Source organism: Thalassophryne amazonica, chromosome 17 (assembly GCF_902500255.1).
Source record: "Thalassophryne amazonica chromosome 17, fThaAma1.1, whole genome shotgun sequence".
Lineage (NCBI taxonomy): Eukaryota > Metazoa > Chordata > Actinopteri > Batrachoidiformes > Batrachoididae > Thalassophryne > Thalassophryne amazonica.
The window spans coordinates 15,580,491-15,597,004 of record NC_047119.1 but is presented as its reverse complement, the minus strand read 5'-3'; the positions used below and the strand labels follow the sequence as shown (position 1 = coordinate 15,597,004).

Genomic DNA, 16,514 nt, shown 5'->3' with positions numbered 1-16,514 from the left:
CTTTGGGTGTTTTCCTGTGACCCGGCCTGCCATACAGAGGGGGTTTCTGATGATTAAAAATGGATGAACAGCTGAGTGCTGTGTAGCCTGAGCCGGGCATTCCGGCGCTCTTTCATGTTGTTGGGTGCATACTAGATGGAGACATTAATGTGAAGGTATCGGATTTACCTCAGCTCACGTTTCACCTGTCTGTGTCTGTGCTATGAGAGAATCATCCTTTCTGATCCATTTTCTGCACCCTTACTATCGTGCATTTTTTTTGTTATTCTCCTCTGTCCTTTTGAATCCACTTAATAACTCCAGGCTCATTAACATGGCAGTAAAGTGTCACAAATGTCCAACTGCAACAACAGATTACTTTATTATCAGTTAATCTGTTCTTTTATGATAAAGCAATTAATTATTTTAATCGTACAAATATAAGAAAATAGAAAAATAATTTGTTACAGTCCAATGAGACATTTTCAAGTGATAAAAAATAAAACAAAATAAAACTGACTTATTTGTAGGTCTGCAAATACCTTTTATAAATTATGGTAAAAAATGGTTACATATATTATCTATTTTTTTTTCACTCTCTATTATCATTACTGTATCTTTAAGGGTTCATTTATGCTGCAAAATATGCATCACAGTAGTGCTTTCAGCACTGTCCTCTCCTGAAGAGGGCAGCTTTTTTGAATTGGCCTGAGTTCAGCTTGATTTACTGTATCACAAAAGCAAAGAGGTTCAGACTCAGTTCCCGATTTCAGGGTCCCATGGTCCCTTGTGCATGTGGAGTGGTTCTGGTTTCGCGCTAACATGGTGTCCCGTGGAGATTTGTTGTTTTCTCACAGTTATCGGGAAATTAAGGACCTTCTGGAAGGGAATATCAATGGCACATAACCTGGATGTGATTCATCTTGAGATTTAAAAAAAATTTTAAGAAAAATTTTTAAAAAGGAAAATCTATATATACACTTAACTTCCATTTGAATGCTTTCAGTGGCTGGAGTTCATGTTGGTTTGCATTTCTTTTCCTCATGTGTGATGAGCAGTGATGCCGTTTCATTGCTTACAACTGGGGAGTCGAACTGGCACCCCAAGCACCATAGGATGATGAGAATGGTAAATGGACTGCATTTGTATAGCGCTTTTCCATCTGCAACAGACGCTCAAAGCGTTTACAATAATGCCTCATATTCACCCCGTTGTCAGGCTGCTGCCATGCAAGACGCTTACTACAAACCGGGAGAAACTAGGAGATAAACCTTGCCCAAGGGCCCTTAATGATTTTCCAGTCAGGCTGGGATTTGAACCGAGGATCCTCTGGTCTCAAACCCAACACTTAACCACTAGTCCATCACCTCCCATGATGAGACCCTAAAGACTCTATTCCATCTTAAAATGTCCAGCTTTAAACCACAACTAAACATGTTTACAGCTTGGTACAAAAAACGGTTTTAGACTCTAGATATGGTCCCTCTCAACTATACATGGGTGAATTCATTTTTTTTTAACTTGTTAGTTTAAACACCTGGAATAATCTGATTTATTGTGTGGTGAATGTCCTACGGCTATTCTAAGATACTGCAATATTTGCGCTGAGTGGAACTCTTGTCTTATTTAATGTTGTATGCTAATGGTGTTAGCACTTTTTCGTAGCTGTCGGAACCTGGATCCATTAGGTCCACTTAATGCACGATTGCTGAGAACATAAGCAGCTAACTTTTAATGTCCACACCAAAGCAAACCATTGGGAAAGTCCCCAAAATATGATTTAATAAACACCCTAACCAAGGCTAGCCTCTTATCTGTTTCGGACTTGATGAGAGGGGTGTACTATTCAGATTTCTTTCATCACACACTGAGCCACTCACTCTCCACCCCTTTAATAGCATTATGAGTTCATCATGAAACACGGAAGGGCTGTAACATGTATATTGAATCAGCAAAACAATAGTTGTTTGTTTGATTCATCTGTTGCTATAAAGTTCACCAAATTTAGTCACTTTATCCACATTATGTGACCTTTTAATTTGGAGACTTACAAAATGAAAGCATTGTTTTTGCTAGAAACCACAGATGTCTATCCATGAACCATGAGATAGAGCAGATGTGGGCAAAAAAAAACAAAAAAAACCAAACAAGACATTTAATGGACAATTGCAAATGAACAGCATATGTACAAGTTATACAAAACGAAATACAGTAAATATAGTAACGAGTTGGGGATGTCTGTCGCCATTTGGTGTGAGAGTGGGCTCCTCCTTTCAGCTGTTCTGGCTTGGATTGTCCTGACTTAAAAAAGCCTCTAAAAAAGACTCTAAAGTCAAAAGATGAGACGGTTAATAACAAAGAGAATTAGGTCCAGCAGCAACAGCACTGAAAACAGTCCATGGACAATGAGCAGGTTCTGGACCTTGTCTGGTTTTGAGTCAACTCTATGAAGAAGCACTTTGTGCAGCGTCTTCTTGCCTGGCTGTCCTTGACTTTAGTGATGAAGAAGATGACGCCCAGAGTTTCTGAGTTCTGTGTTTCTTTTAGTGGCTTTGAAAAACTTGAGATACTCTCAAGGAACATGGAGACATGGCAGTGATCTTCTGTTGTGGATCGCATAGGACGTTTGTGGACAATAATCCAAGAAGATAACGGGGTGTGAGATCTTGTTTAATAATGACAAGCTGATTAGTAACAGGTGTGCATAGAATGCGGTGTTCACGGGGCTCAGGACGAGCCTGTTCTCAGCTCCATCCCCTGACAGTTTTTGATTATCATATTATCAAGAGGGGATGGACGTCTGTCTGTCTGTCTATCTATCTGTCTATCTAGCTTCCTGAGCAACCCATTGACTGTGACAAGGACTGAGATGTTCTAAGACATAGAAATCTGTTAACACTTTACTGCTGTATGTGTTAACATTAAAAACATTGTAAATTATTGCAACAAAAATTGAAGTATTAACATGCTTTTTAAGTGTCATCATGAAAACACTGACTCATTTTTGTAACAATTGGTTTTTATGAAGAAGCTAAATTTTATTTTTTCAAAATTATTATTATTATTATTATTTTTATTATTATTTCTTTTTTTTTATCTGTAAGGTATTTTTAAAGTTTCATTTTGTTTGAAACCTCATGCAAGCGGGTGTGAGGTCACAAAGTGGTCCAGGATAGTAACAAGGGGATAATTGGTGGTGACGTCACGCTTTCACGCGTCTAGAGCAGCTGCGAATGGTGCAGAGCTGCTAACAAAAAGGCTGAAGCCTGTTCTCCCTTATTGAGAGAGAGAGAGAGAGAGAGAGGGAGCGAGAGAGGAGAGAGAGAGAGAGAGAGAGAGAGAGAGAGAGAATCATACATATTCATTCAGGTCTATGGAAAAGCCGCTGCACTGTGACCAGTTGCGCTCAGACAGAAAGAGACGGCGCACTGCAGGGATGTTCTTGTGCTCTTAGAGAAAAATAGAAGCAGACAGAAAGAGAAAGAAAAAAAAAGACGCCTGTTTGCTGTCCTGACCACTGGACTGACATCGCATGGGGACATGAACAGTGTGGATCCATCTTCTAACAAACTGTTGACTTTCACTCAGCGGTAAACAACAAAAAATGCACTTTTAAAAAAAAAATATATAACTATATAACGTAACCTGTTTGTGTCAGAGCATATCCCTGTTGAATGCTTTCTGTCTGTAGTGCCGCAGCGTTGCATATTTATGCAGCCAGATGTTACAAAGCTCAAACATCTGCTCTGCATAATAGCATGTGCTGGTGCATAAAGCACCGCAGGTGGTGATGATGTTGATGATGATGTTGATGCTTTTGGGGGTTGAGTTTGGATTTAGTTGTGCCAACTGTAAGATTTGTTTCTAATCAGCTGCAATGCAATCCACAAGTCTCCAGTCTGACACTACTGAAGCTCTTCAGTCACCTGTGCTCATATCTTGCTGTGTTTTTAATTCCTGAGAACGTATATTACTGTGTGCAGTGGAAGGATGGTGAATTATTGATGGCTTTGTGATGAAGGTAGAATGTTAGAGGCTGCAGCATCGGGATGATGCACGAAGGCGGATCTGCCTGTGTAACTGTGTTTACATATAATCTAAGGTTACTGAGTTGTAATAGCTGGTATCCAGACTATCATACCTGAATGTTCTGCTGCTGCAAAAGTGGAGAGTTGCAGCTGAACTACTGCAGTGGCAAATATCAGACTGCTTGGGTGCCTAGCTGTTTTTGGATGTTTTTGTTTGTTTGTTTTTAATTATGTTCAGTTCACCTGAGACTATAGTTGGATATTCAGTTTGCCTATAGTAGCCTGTACTGTACTCTTATCTAAAGCAGTCAGGTCTGGTTTTGCAGGAATATCTATTTGCTTACCTGGGCTGGGATGTGGATGTGATTATCAAGTGTCTTGCCTACACAAAGTGTTGGCCAAATGAGACCTCATGAACCATTGGCTGTTTTTTCTGAGCCCACTAGATGACAGCATCTTTATTAAAGAGGTCAAAGCTATCTGAAATGCAATGCACTTTAAACCCTTAAAAAACCCTTCATGCGTTACCGGACGGCTACAAAGCTAGATCAAGAAGATGAGGAGGTTCAGGTTAGCACCCTCATCTATGCCCTGGGCGGGGAGGCAGAGAACATACAACCCCTGGCAAAAATTATGGAATCACCGGCCTCAGAGGATGTTCATTCAGTTGTTTAATTTTGTAGAAAAAAAGCAGATTATAGACATGACACAAAACTAAAATCATTTCAAATGGCAACTTTCTGGCTTTAAGAAACACTATAAGAAATCAAGAAAAAAAGGTTGTGGCAGTCAGTAACGGTTACTTTTTTAGACCAAGCAGAGGAAAAAAATATGGAATCACTCAATTCTGAGGAAAAAATTATGGAATCACCCTGTAAATTTTCATCCCCCAAATTAACACCTGCATCAAATCAGATCTGCTCATTGACATTGACCCTATGCCATGACATTGACCCTATGTGTCTTTTTGCAAGGAATGTTTTTGCAGTTTTTGCTCTATGCCAAGATGCATTATCATCTCGAAAAATGATTTCATCATCCCCAAACATCCTTTCAATTGTCCAAAATATCAACATAAACTTGTGCATTTATTGATGATGTAATGACAGCCATCTCCCCAGTGCCTTTACCTGACATGCAGCCCCATATCATCAATGACTGTGGAAATTTACATGTTCTCTTCAGGCAGTCATCTTTACAAATCTCATTGGAACAGCACCAAACAAAAGTTCCAGCATCATCACCTTGCCCAATGCAGATTCGAGATTCATCACTGAATATGACTTTCATCCAGTCATCCACAGTCCACAATTGCTTTTTCTTAGCCCATTGTAACCTTGTTTTTTTCTGTTTAGGTGTTAATGATGCCTTTTGTTTAGCTTTTCTGTATGTAAATCCCATTTCCTTTAGGCGGTTTCTTACAGTTCGGTCACAGACGTTGACTCCAGTTTCCTCCCATTTGTTCCTCATTTGTTTGTTGTACATTTTTCGATTTTTGAGACATATTGCTTTAAGTTTTCTGTCTTGACGCTTTGTCTTCCTTGGTCTACCAGTATGTTTGCCTTAACAACCTTCCCATGTTGTTTGTATTTGGTCCAGAGTTTAGACACAGCTGAACTGTGAACAACCAACGTCTTTTGCAACATTGCGTGATGATTTACTCTCTTTAAGAGTTTGATAATCCTCTCCTTTGTTTTAATTGACATCTCTCGTGTTGGAGCCATGATTCATGTCAGTCCACTTGGTGGCAACAGCTCTCCAAGGTGTGTTCACTCCTTTTTAGATGCAGACTAACGAGCAGATCTGATATGATGCAGGTGTTAGTTTTGGGGATGAAAATTTACAGGGTGATTTTTTCCTCAGGATTGAGTGATTCCATATTTTTTTTTCCTCTGCTTGGTCTAAAAAAGTAACCGTTACTGACTGCCACAATCTTTTTTTCTTGATTTCTTATAGTGTTTCGTAAAGCCAGAAAGTTGCCATTTGAAATGACTTTAGTTTTGTGTCATGTCTATGATCTGCTTTTTTTCTACAAAATTAAACAACTGAATGAACATCCTCCGAGGCCGGTGATTCCATAATTTTGCCAGGGGTTGTATACGGGTCATTTACTTTCGACAATGTGGATGATCGTGATACTTTCGAGATAGTTATGGGGAAGTTCGATGCATACTTCATACCTAAACGTAACGTCATTCATGAGAGAGCCCACTTTCATCAGCGAGTGCAGCGTGTGGGGGAGAGGGCAGAGACATATATTCGCGCTCTTTATGAACTCTCTGAGCACTGTGAATTCGGAGCTAATCGCGAGGAAAACATTAGGGACCGGATAGTGGTGGGCATCAGGGATAAAGAGCTCTCCCGACAACTACAGCTCATGGACAAGCTCACATTGGAAATGACAGTTCAGGAAGTTAGACAAGAGGAGGAGGTTAAAGCCCAAGTTAGCTTGCAAGGTGGCGAAGCTGCGTGCTCCATAGAGGAGGTCGCGCGGGGGCTCAGAAAATTCAAAATGGAGTCGCGTGTACAGCACAATGACACAGAACAACAGCCCAGACACTACGATCGCAGCAATACTTGCGGTAGGTGTGGGAAGACGGCACACAAGCGGAAAGAGCACTGCCCAGTTAAGTCCACATGCCACAAATGTAACAGAGCTGGACACTGGGAAAGAATGTGCAAAAGCAAAGTGGTAAACGAAGTCTGCGAGCACGAAGAGAATGATGAAGATTACAATGTAGCTCACTTTCTAGGCTCAGTCAAAAGCACAATGTCAAGCAGCAGCGAACAGTGGACCGTCAAGCTGAACATAAACAACACACCAGTTAGCTTCAAGATAGACACTGGCACAGACGTGTGCATTATGAGTGAAGAGACTTTTAAAACACTCACAGGTGCAATAAAACTCCATCCTTCAAGGGCCATGCTCTGTAGCCCAGGAGGCCAATTGAACTGCATCGGCCGGTTTACAGCAAGCACTGTGCACAAACACAGACGACACTCATTCATAGTGCACATTGTGAGGGGAGAGAATGTGAGCAACCTCCTCAGCAGCGCGACGGCACAGGCAATGGGGCTTGTTAAGAGAATACACGAAGTCAGCAGCGCTGGGGGGGGAGCTCGGCCTGCTGAGAACGCAGCCGGTGAAAATTGAGCTTCAAGACAACGCAAAACCCTATGCCGTCCACACCGCACGCAGGGTCCCCGTTCCTCTCATGAAGAGTGTGAAGCAAGAGCTCGACAGGATGGAGGCCACAGGCGTCATTGAAAAAGTGACCGTGCCCACGGAGTGGTGTGCCCCTATGGTGCCTGCTTCCAAGAAATCAGGACAGACGCGCATCTGTGTCGACCTGAGAAAGCTAAACAAAGCCGTCAAGAGAGAGAGGTTCGTCCTGCCGACAGCTGAAGAGATCACAACAGAGCTAAGTGGGTCCACGGTGTTCTCCTCGCTGGACGCCGCTGCAGGGTTCTGGCAAATACCACTAGACGAAGGAAGCCAGCGCCTCAGCACATTCATCACACCTTTTGCCAGGTACTGTTTCAAGCGCCTCCCCTTCGGGATATCCAGTGCCCCAGAAATATTCCAAAGAAAGATGGTGGAGACCCTGGAAGGCCTACCGGGCACCGCAGTGTACATGGATGACATAATAGTTCATGGGAAAAACATGGCTGAGCACAATGACCGCCTTCAGAAAGTGTTGGAGCGCCTGGAGACAGTGGGGCTCATGTTGAACAAAGGAAAATGCGCACTGAGGCAGTGAAGACTGCACTTCCTGGGCCATGAAATAGATGCAGAGGGCACACGACCGGACCCAGCAAAGGTGTCTGCAATAAACAAGCTGGAGCTGCCGAGCAACGTCACCGAGCTGAAGAGAGTGTTGGGCATGGTGAACTACTTGGGGAAATATATCAATAAACCGATATCAAACGGAGAGTCATAACCTGCCACCACTGCCAAGAACATCGCAGAGCCCAGTCTAGGGAGCCCCTGATGTCCACGCCACTTCCAGACAGGCCATGGAAAAGGATAGGCATCGACTTGTGTGAATACAACAAACAGAGCTACCTTGTCATTTCTGATTACTATTCACGATTTATCAAGATTCTCCACATGACCACCACCGCCAGCACCAAGGTGGTTACAAAACTGAAAGCTACCTTTGCCCGTTATGGAGTAGCAGATGAAGTGATCAGCGACAATGGGCCCCAGTTCTCTAGTGAGGAGTTCAAAGACATGGCTCGCGAACTAGACTTCACACACGTGACATCCAGCCCACATCATCCTCAAGGGAACGGGCACTCTGAAAGAGCAGTGCAAATCGCAAAAGGCATCCTGAAACAAAAAGACCCCCTCTTAGCACTGATGTGTTACAGAGCCACTCCGTGCAGTAGCACAGGGGTAAGCCCAGCTGAACTCTTGATGGGTCGTAAGAGCCGCACCACATTGCCATCCATCGACCGGAACCTGCAACCCAAGTGGCCAAACAAGCAGGCAGTTGCAGCCAAAGACGCAGCTGAGAAAAGGAAACAGGCATATTACTACAACCAGCGCCATGGTGTGAGAAGTCTCCCACCACTGCGACCTGGGGACCGTGTCCTGTTCCAGCAGCATTTCGACCAAGGTTACCTTAAAGGAATATAGGATGGTGGGTGATCAATTCAGTTTCATTTAATACACTACAGCAGGTGATTAGACGCCGCAATAGTTATGTTTGTTAAATATCAGAAAGTGTTGCTTTAATTAATGTTCTGTTTAGTGCTTAAATTACACAGTAAATGGGATAGCCTCCATAGATGTGACGCCCAAGGTTAATACTGTGAAGAACGTTAAAAGGGGGAGATGTTATGGAATATGTGAGATGCATGGTACATGCATGTCCCCTGCATTGTGTCTGAATGTAATCTCTGACGTCACCACGGCGGACGTGCGAGACGTGCGGGTGATGATCGCAGACGGTGCAGTAAAGGTTGGCTGACACGACGGAACCCAAGGTGTGGACATTGGCAATTATTAACGTTATTACAATGTTAAACACAACTACTAATCTTAACCCCAGTGGTAGCACAGCTAACCAAAACGTTAGCTTCAATAACCGCTAATCCACTAACTGAAAAGTTAACTTTTATAAACGCTAAACCAATAAAAAAAATTGGCGGAAGTTACAGCTAACTGCTAACCGCTAACTTTATAAAGGGGCTCTAACTTTTAGTATTGACTCGGTACATTATTGGCTACTGATAAGCCAGTTTCGAGTTTAAGCACTGCCAAGGCTTCTGAGTAAAATCTAAGGCGATCACAAACCAAAAATGAACAACGAGCCAGAGTTTCTGTTTTTATGCACCCTGCCCGCTGTTGTAAGGAAGCGCCATTTACATTCCTAATGCAACAGCACAGACGTGTGGGAGGAGACATCAAAATCAAGGCGGTTTTACTTATTTATTTTTCATTTATAAACAAAACTAATTCCGGACAGTTTATTAGCATTAACGCCAACTCTATCATTTTTACAACGTGAAAATATCGCATATATCTTTTAAAGAAATGCGTTAATTTTGAAGGTTTGAGCGTTAACAGACGCGCCAAAAAGCGTTATGGGAAGCACATAGTAAGTAAAGCACAACCATTTTCAAGGTGCCCAGAGAATGGTCTACAAAAGAAGCAACATCTAGTGAATGGCGGTTCTCTGGGATAAAATACTTAGGTGAAAAATGTCCAGACTGGCACCAGTAACTCAAATAACTACTTGTTATAACTACAGTGTGTAGACGATCATCTCTGCATGCATAAACATTGAATGGCTACAATAGGTAATGACGGCCTACAGCAACATAGGACTGCAGCAGGAATAACTCTTGTCAGTTAAGAAAAGGAAACTGAAGCTATAGTGGGCATATGCTCACCAGGTCAGGTCAGGTCAGGTCTGGGAGCATGCACAGATGTTACAGGTTGCTACATCTATCATACCACCAAGCTAGACAATCTGATGAAGCATGGTAAAATGTGGGTGTCCCCTTTGTCTTTTGCAGTTGCTGGGGTCCTCAACACTGAGGAACCTGCTTGTTGTATCCTGTCCAGAAAAACACGCCTCTTGGCCAAATTGTTGTAGCTGACATTCCCTCAAAATGCAAGTGACGCTCTTCATTGTGTTGTTACGACTCCGCCCATTTGCTCCCCTTGGGACATGAACTCACGATCGTCTGCAGGGAGTCGTACTCTCTAACCAGAAGGCTAAAACCCAGGGCTCTGGCCTTGTGACCAGAGAATCCTTTTCAGCTGTTGGCAAGTGAGGTTTACTAACTACATATACACAGAGACTCCTGCTGGCCTCCGTTACACTCACCTCCCTAAACTCACTCTCATCCGGGTCACGGCACCACTGTTGCGGCTGCACTCTGCGCTGTGTTGTTATGAGTCTGCCTATTCGCAGAGGTTTACTAACTACATATGCACAGAGACTCCTGCTGGCTTCTGTTACACTCACCCCCTAAACTCACTCCCACCGGGTCACGGCACCACTGTAGCATCTGCACTCTGCGTTGTGTTGTTATGACTCTGCCCATTTGGTCCCCTCGGAACATGGCCTCACAATCCTCAGCATAGGAGTCAGACTCTCTAACCAGATGTCTCAAACCCAGGGCTGTGGCCTTGTCACCAGAGAATTCTTTTGAGCTGTTGGGGAGTGAGGTTTACTAACTACATATGCATAGCAACACCTGCTGGCCTCTGTTCAAAGGCACTACAGTGGCACCCAGGAATCTGAAGAGACCTAATACTAAAGACATGCAGTCTTCGCCTTAGGTCAGTGGATGACATTTAAGTCTCACAACCATATGGTAGGACAAGAAATACCAAGACCCTGACTTGGACCTTCATTCTTCTGCAAAGGTATTGTCATCACCAGACATCTCTGTCCAGCAAGCTCATGTCTCCATAAGCTCTTCCCAGTTGTCTCTCAACTTCAAAGTCTGAGCATCCAGAGATATGAATGCTACTGCTGAGATAAGTGAATGTTTCTAAAAGATTGACAACTTTACCCCAAACAGAGAAAGTTTTTAAAGGCTGGGTCATAGTCTTGATCCAGGACAGTTGCAAACACAGGCACTCTAATTCCCCACTCAGGTGCTCAAGTGCAACAGGTGTCCACTGACTCCACAAAGATCACAGCATCACGCACAAAGTCAAGGTCAGTAAACCTTTGTAGCTGAGTAAGGTACCTCAGCTACTATCCTCTACACCCCAATACCCAGTTCATGTAGGTAGGAGCCAGAACACACCTCTGATCAATACCAGAATTCACTGGGAAGAAATCAGAGAGTCTGCCACGGGGCTCAACACAACTGGACAATGAAAGCTTTGAAAAAGTATCGCCTGCCCTGCTGAGTCTTGAGTTTGGCTGAAACATTCAGATGGCATGGTTGTAATTTGGCACTAGCAACAGTAAACCATGCATTTAAACTGCCTTATAGCTACAGTAATTGTGGGTGTGGTGGTATAATAGTGTGCCAACTATTTGATGATATCATACCAATAAAAAACAAAATCCCTGAGGAGTGTTTCCTGCACCTTGCTGAAATTATAGCGTAAGTAGTTCAGGCAGTTCTGAAGGCATAAAGGGGGTACAATCTGAGGTACTGGCAAGGAGAACATAATGAAGTGGGTAGTTAGCGGATCTTACGGATAAGCGCATTTCTTCGCAATATGATTGTCTACAAACATCTATGCCTTTTTTTTAACCATGTTGTGATCTATAATACAGTAGCTTGCTGGAAAGAGGTGTAATACAACCTCTTCAAGTCATACAATAGCTGAACAAAGTTTCAAAGGGAAAAGAGTTTCTGTCCATATGTGGGATCTGGTTAATTTGTCAGACGGAGGTATTGGTTTTGATGGCGTGCAGTGTGATTTATAACTACTTCACATTTCACTGTATGGAGCCTTTCAGTGGCCACTGTCCATTGTCTTGTGACAGAAACCACAATTTGTAACCTTTCCCATACTCCATTACTGAGGGCAGCAGGAGAATAATGAATATCCATTTTACCTCTCTGTCTCTTTCAGAGCTATTTCTTTTTAGCTTGTGCTTTTTAGACTTTGGCTTTTTTCCTTTGGCTTACAGCCAATCCGCTGCTAGAAAGTGGGCATCTGAAATATTGTGGCAAAGGGCTTGGGGGATGTCTAAACATATGGTCAGCAGAATGCAGGATTTCTGATTAACCTGTTAGATGTCTCAAGAATATGTTGGGAGTTAAATACAAGATCGGGTGCATAGTGAATGTTTTTGTTTTTTTGGGGGGGGGCATGGGGGAGGTTAAACAAACAAAAATATAAAAACTAATCAGATATGTGTCTACATATATCGTGAAACATACATTGATGTAATTTGTATGATGCTATTTCTTGCATAGTCCACTTGGAATCTTTATCAGCTACATTTCCAGACCTCTGTTGACAGCACCGTGTTCTCTTCACAGGTTCAGAGTTTTTTTTCCCCCATTTTAACACATTTGCCTTGTTTAAACTGTGTCAGCTTAGCTTAGTTGGAACATGTATCGTGTGGTACCATATGGTGGATGCTGTACTGGGCTGTTATGATGAAGATGGAGCTGAGCCAGACAGCGAGGATCTCAATTTGCCAGTCGATTTATGCTCCTGTCCTCACCTATGGTCATGAACTTTAGGTAATGACCAAAAGAAAAAGGTTGCGGATGAAGTTTGGGTAATTACCAAAAGAAAAAGGTTGTGGATGCAAGCGTCAGAAATGCGATTCTTCCATTGGGTATCTGGGCCTACACTCCTGGAAAGGGTGAGAAGCCCAACTATCTGGGAGGGACTCAGAGTAGAGCCACTGCTTCTTTGCATCGACAAGAGCCAGCTGGAGTGGTTCGGGCATCTGGTGAGGATGCTCCTGGTCGTATGCCTGTGGAGGTCGTCCAGGTGTGGCCAACTGGGAGGAAGCCCGAAGGAAGACCCAACACTAGCTGGAGGGATTATATTTTCCAGATGCCTTGGGAACACCTCGGGATCCCCTGTGAACAATTACAGAGCTTGGCCAAGAATAGGGAAGTGTGGGATGAGCTGTTGGTCTGCTGCCACTGTGGCCCAGACCCAGATAAGTGGTAGAAAATGAATCAATTAATTGTGACTTTATATTAGTGTTCCTTGAAATAGCTGCTCCAAAGTTTGATGTATCAAGAACATCCAGGATCAAAGTTAATGTGACCAGTAGAAAAGTGATATACAGTATGACTTCACATTAGTATTTTTTTTTTTTGTAATCATGGGTACATCTTTGACCAATTCATCAAAATGGCAACTCTAAATATCCCCATAATAAAAGAACGTTGCTTCAGCTTCTCCGTTGGGTCACTCCTGGTTGCCATAGCAGATGTGAGATGGATCTGCATATTGATTTGACACAACCTTTACATTGAACGCCTTTCTTGACACAATGCCACATTACATACAAAAATGGGCAGAGGTGGTCTTGACACAGGAACCTTCTAATCTAGAAACAAACACACTAGTTGCTCGGCCACCATCCTGCTGAAATCTATAATCTTAGAGCCAAAATTCTAAATTTAACCTGTGACCTTGACTTTTTTTTTAACTGCTTTTTCTCAAAATCACATAATCTTGTTCTTGTTTGACCTTCAGTCATTTCACCAAGTTTGGTCCTAATTGGATCAAAGAATCATGCACAGACACACAAGACTAAAAACAAAATCTTCACAAGTGTTACCGTTGTGTCTTGGTGGCTTTTATGACACTGTCATAGTTTGTGATGGCTAAAAACCTTCATGTTTTCAGCAGGTTTTAGTGTTTGCCCCAAATATAAATAGGTGAGGCAGCAAATTTAGGTGATGCAGTAGATATTAATGTCAAACTTGTACTTTTCCACATCCTCCACACTACAGAACCAAATTGGGTCCTGGATGGCAACCACCCATGCAGAAAACAAGTCCATCCCCATTTCTCAAAAATAAATATCTATCTACTGTGGTAGCGTGAATCATGGGCTCCTTCTTGGCCTTCTCCAGGTGCTGGGGTCCTCACCACTGAGGCGCTTGCTTGTGGGATCAGGAACAGAGAAACACGCTACATGACCAATATGTTCCAGCTGCCGTTCCCCCACAATGCCATTGATTCTCCTCATCTGAGTCACTCAAAGTGACATTCCAGTGGTAGTTTCATAACAAACACAATTTAATCATCTGTTTTTCATGACTTAGACGTGTCTCCATGTGCTCTTAGAAAGCACTCACTTCCTTTCAGATCTGCCTGAATCTGAATCTATTAGTAACTTTGAACATCACAAACCTTCAGAAGATGATTCCTTCAAGCGATGTTGTGGGGTTTCATTTAGAATGCTGAAACCTTCCTCAGAGGACTTTGGAAACCAGAGACGTAGGGTTCTCTTTAAAAAGAAAATGATGAAGCACAATCTATAAAGGTTCAACCTGTGCTGGAGCTCCAGCAGGTCCTGCCTTCAGTAACAGCACATATAGGAAGGAAATAAGCACGAAAACACAGTAAAGTAACCAACAGATATATCCTGTCGTGCAGACCAGTTTAGAAGTGTGCATTATGTATTAAACAGGCATCACCTCCTCTGCAGAGAGAGGAACACAACCAGAAATTGGAGGCAGGAAAAGAGTCAGGCGAAGCCCTCAGGGGAAAATGATACTTTGAGAACCTCTCAGAAACTATAATAAAAAGTATATGCACAAGGATTTGCAATCAAATAAAATACTTTTTTTCTACTATCTGACCTTTGTGCACCAAACTGGGACAATAATGTTATACTGTGTGTTTGTAACATCACTGCTACCAGTGATGAAGCCACAATAAAGGTTAGATGTCATAAATATAAATATAACACAATGCTAAATACCCTCTGCTGTATGAGCATTGTGTTCTTTATAATTTGCAGTTGTTTATTTAATTATCAAGATCCTATTGTCTTATGTACAATTTGTACATGTTAAATTAAGCCCCTCTATCAGTCTGTCAATCAGTCAATCAATAACTATATTTATGTTTTAACAGCATTTGCAGGAGGCCTTACATATGTGTGTGTGTTTACATGAGCTTTTGACAAGAGTGGAAGTTGTGCAAATTAAGGAATATTTGTAGATCACCCTCTGTGCATTTGCAGGTATTAATGGGAGAAATTTAACTCTATAGGAAGTTAGCGAAAGTTAGCCTGCACACTAACGCCCACAAAATGTCTTGTAAATGACTCCAGAGGTGTAATTAGGTTACAAAAACAGTGTTTTCAGTTTTAGAAGTGTTTATTTCTCAGTTGATTTTACATAATATATGACAAAGAGGTTGTATTTACACACAAATGAAACAGAGTTTTGCAGCTAGCTACCAGCCTGTGACGTTACCATGCTAACGTCCGCAAAATAATAAGTTCAGAGGTGTTATTAGGTTCCAAAAACAGTGTTTTCAGTTTTAGAAGTGTTTATTTCTCAGTTGCTTTTACATAATATATGACAAAGAGGTTGTATTTACACACCAGTGAAACAAAGTTTTGCAGCTAGCTACCAGCCTGTGACGTCACCATACTAACGTCCGCAAAATAATAAGTTCAGCGGTGTTATTAGGTTCCAAAAACAGCATGTTCAGTTTCAGAGTGTTTATTTCTTGCTAGCTTTTGTATAATATGTGAGAAACATGGATATAAACACACAAAATGAAGGTTTTGGAGAAACCAGCCACTGATGTCACAGTGCAGCTCTACTCTGATTGGCTGTAACTCTCGCCATTCAAAAACAAACTGAACAGATTAAAACAGAATGTGACGTTTTAACCTCTTAAAATCCCTCTTAAAATAGGTCAGGGTTACGCATCTTTGAACTTGTCCAAGGTCTGTGTCCCAAGAATGTTCCCTGTGAATTTGAAGACTGTGGCAGTAATAGGACTGGAGTTATGCTGCGCACAGTCAGACGGACAGACAGATGCAAGGCTTCGCAATACCAGATGGCCATTTTTGATGGCCTCGGGTAAAAATATCAAATTGTTCATTTGGTTATCATAAAATTTTTCTTTTTCTCACACTGCAAACAATGAAAAGTCACACTAGCTTTCAGGAATTATTTTGGGGCTTTAACCTTCAGTGTGCACTTTTCACTTTCAATCCTGTTTTCTTGATGCTTTTGAAATGTTGTACATTAAAATTCCACTATAACCACAGTTTTAGTTTGCCATTAACAGAACAATTGTTTCCAAGATCACCATCTAGACACATTTTAGAAGCAAACATTCCACGAATTGTGTGTTTACCACATAAATTCTGGATATTCCACTATATTTTGTTTGTTTGTCTGTGCTTCCGTGGACTTTATGCCATGATTGTTGTTGTAAAATTACTTGCAAGAAACAGGCGTCTGTACGCTGTCATGGAACGCTGTGGTGTTACCAGAGTAACAGCCAAAAATAATAAAATTCACCCACTACTCAAATCTGAGTGGCAAGAGACCAGATATTTATTTATTTATTCA

General features: G+C 42.1%; 1 protein-coding gene across 3 annotated transcripts in view; it reads left to right on the top strand.

Moving 5' to 3' along the window:
• The window catches only part of garnl3 (GTPase activating Rap/RanGAP domain like 3), a 202,229-nt gene that overhangs the window by 64,330 nt on the left and 121,385 nt on the right, over positions 1 to 16,514 (top strand). The window contains exon 1 of one of the 3 annotated variants that reach the window (XM_034191918.1): positions 3,443 to 3,569. The exons of the other annotated variants lie outside the window; for them this stretch is intronic. Coding sequence (XP_034047809.1) covers positions 3,520 to 3,569 — 50 coding nt within the window. The 5' untranslated portion in view covers positions 3,443 to 3,519. Of the gene's footprint in view, positions 1 to 3,442; positions 3,570 to 16,514 lie in introns of those variants that run through there. 3 annotated transcript variants of the gene reach the window in all.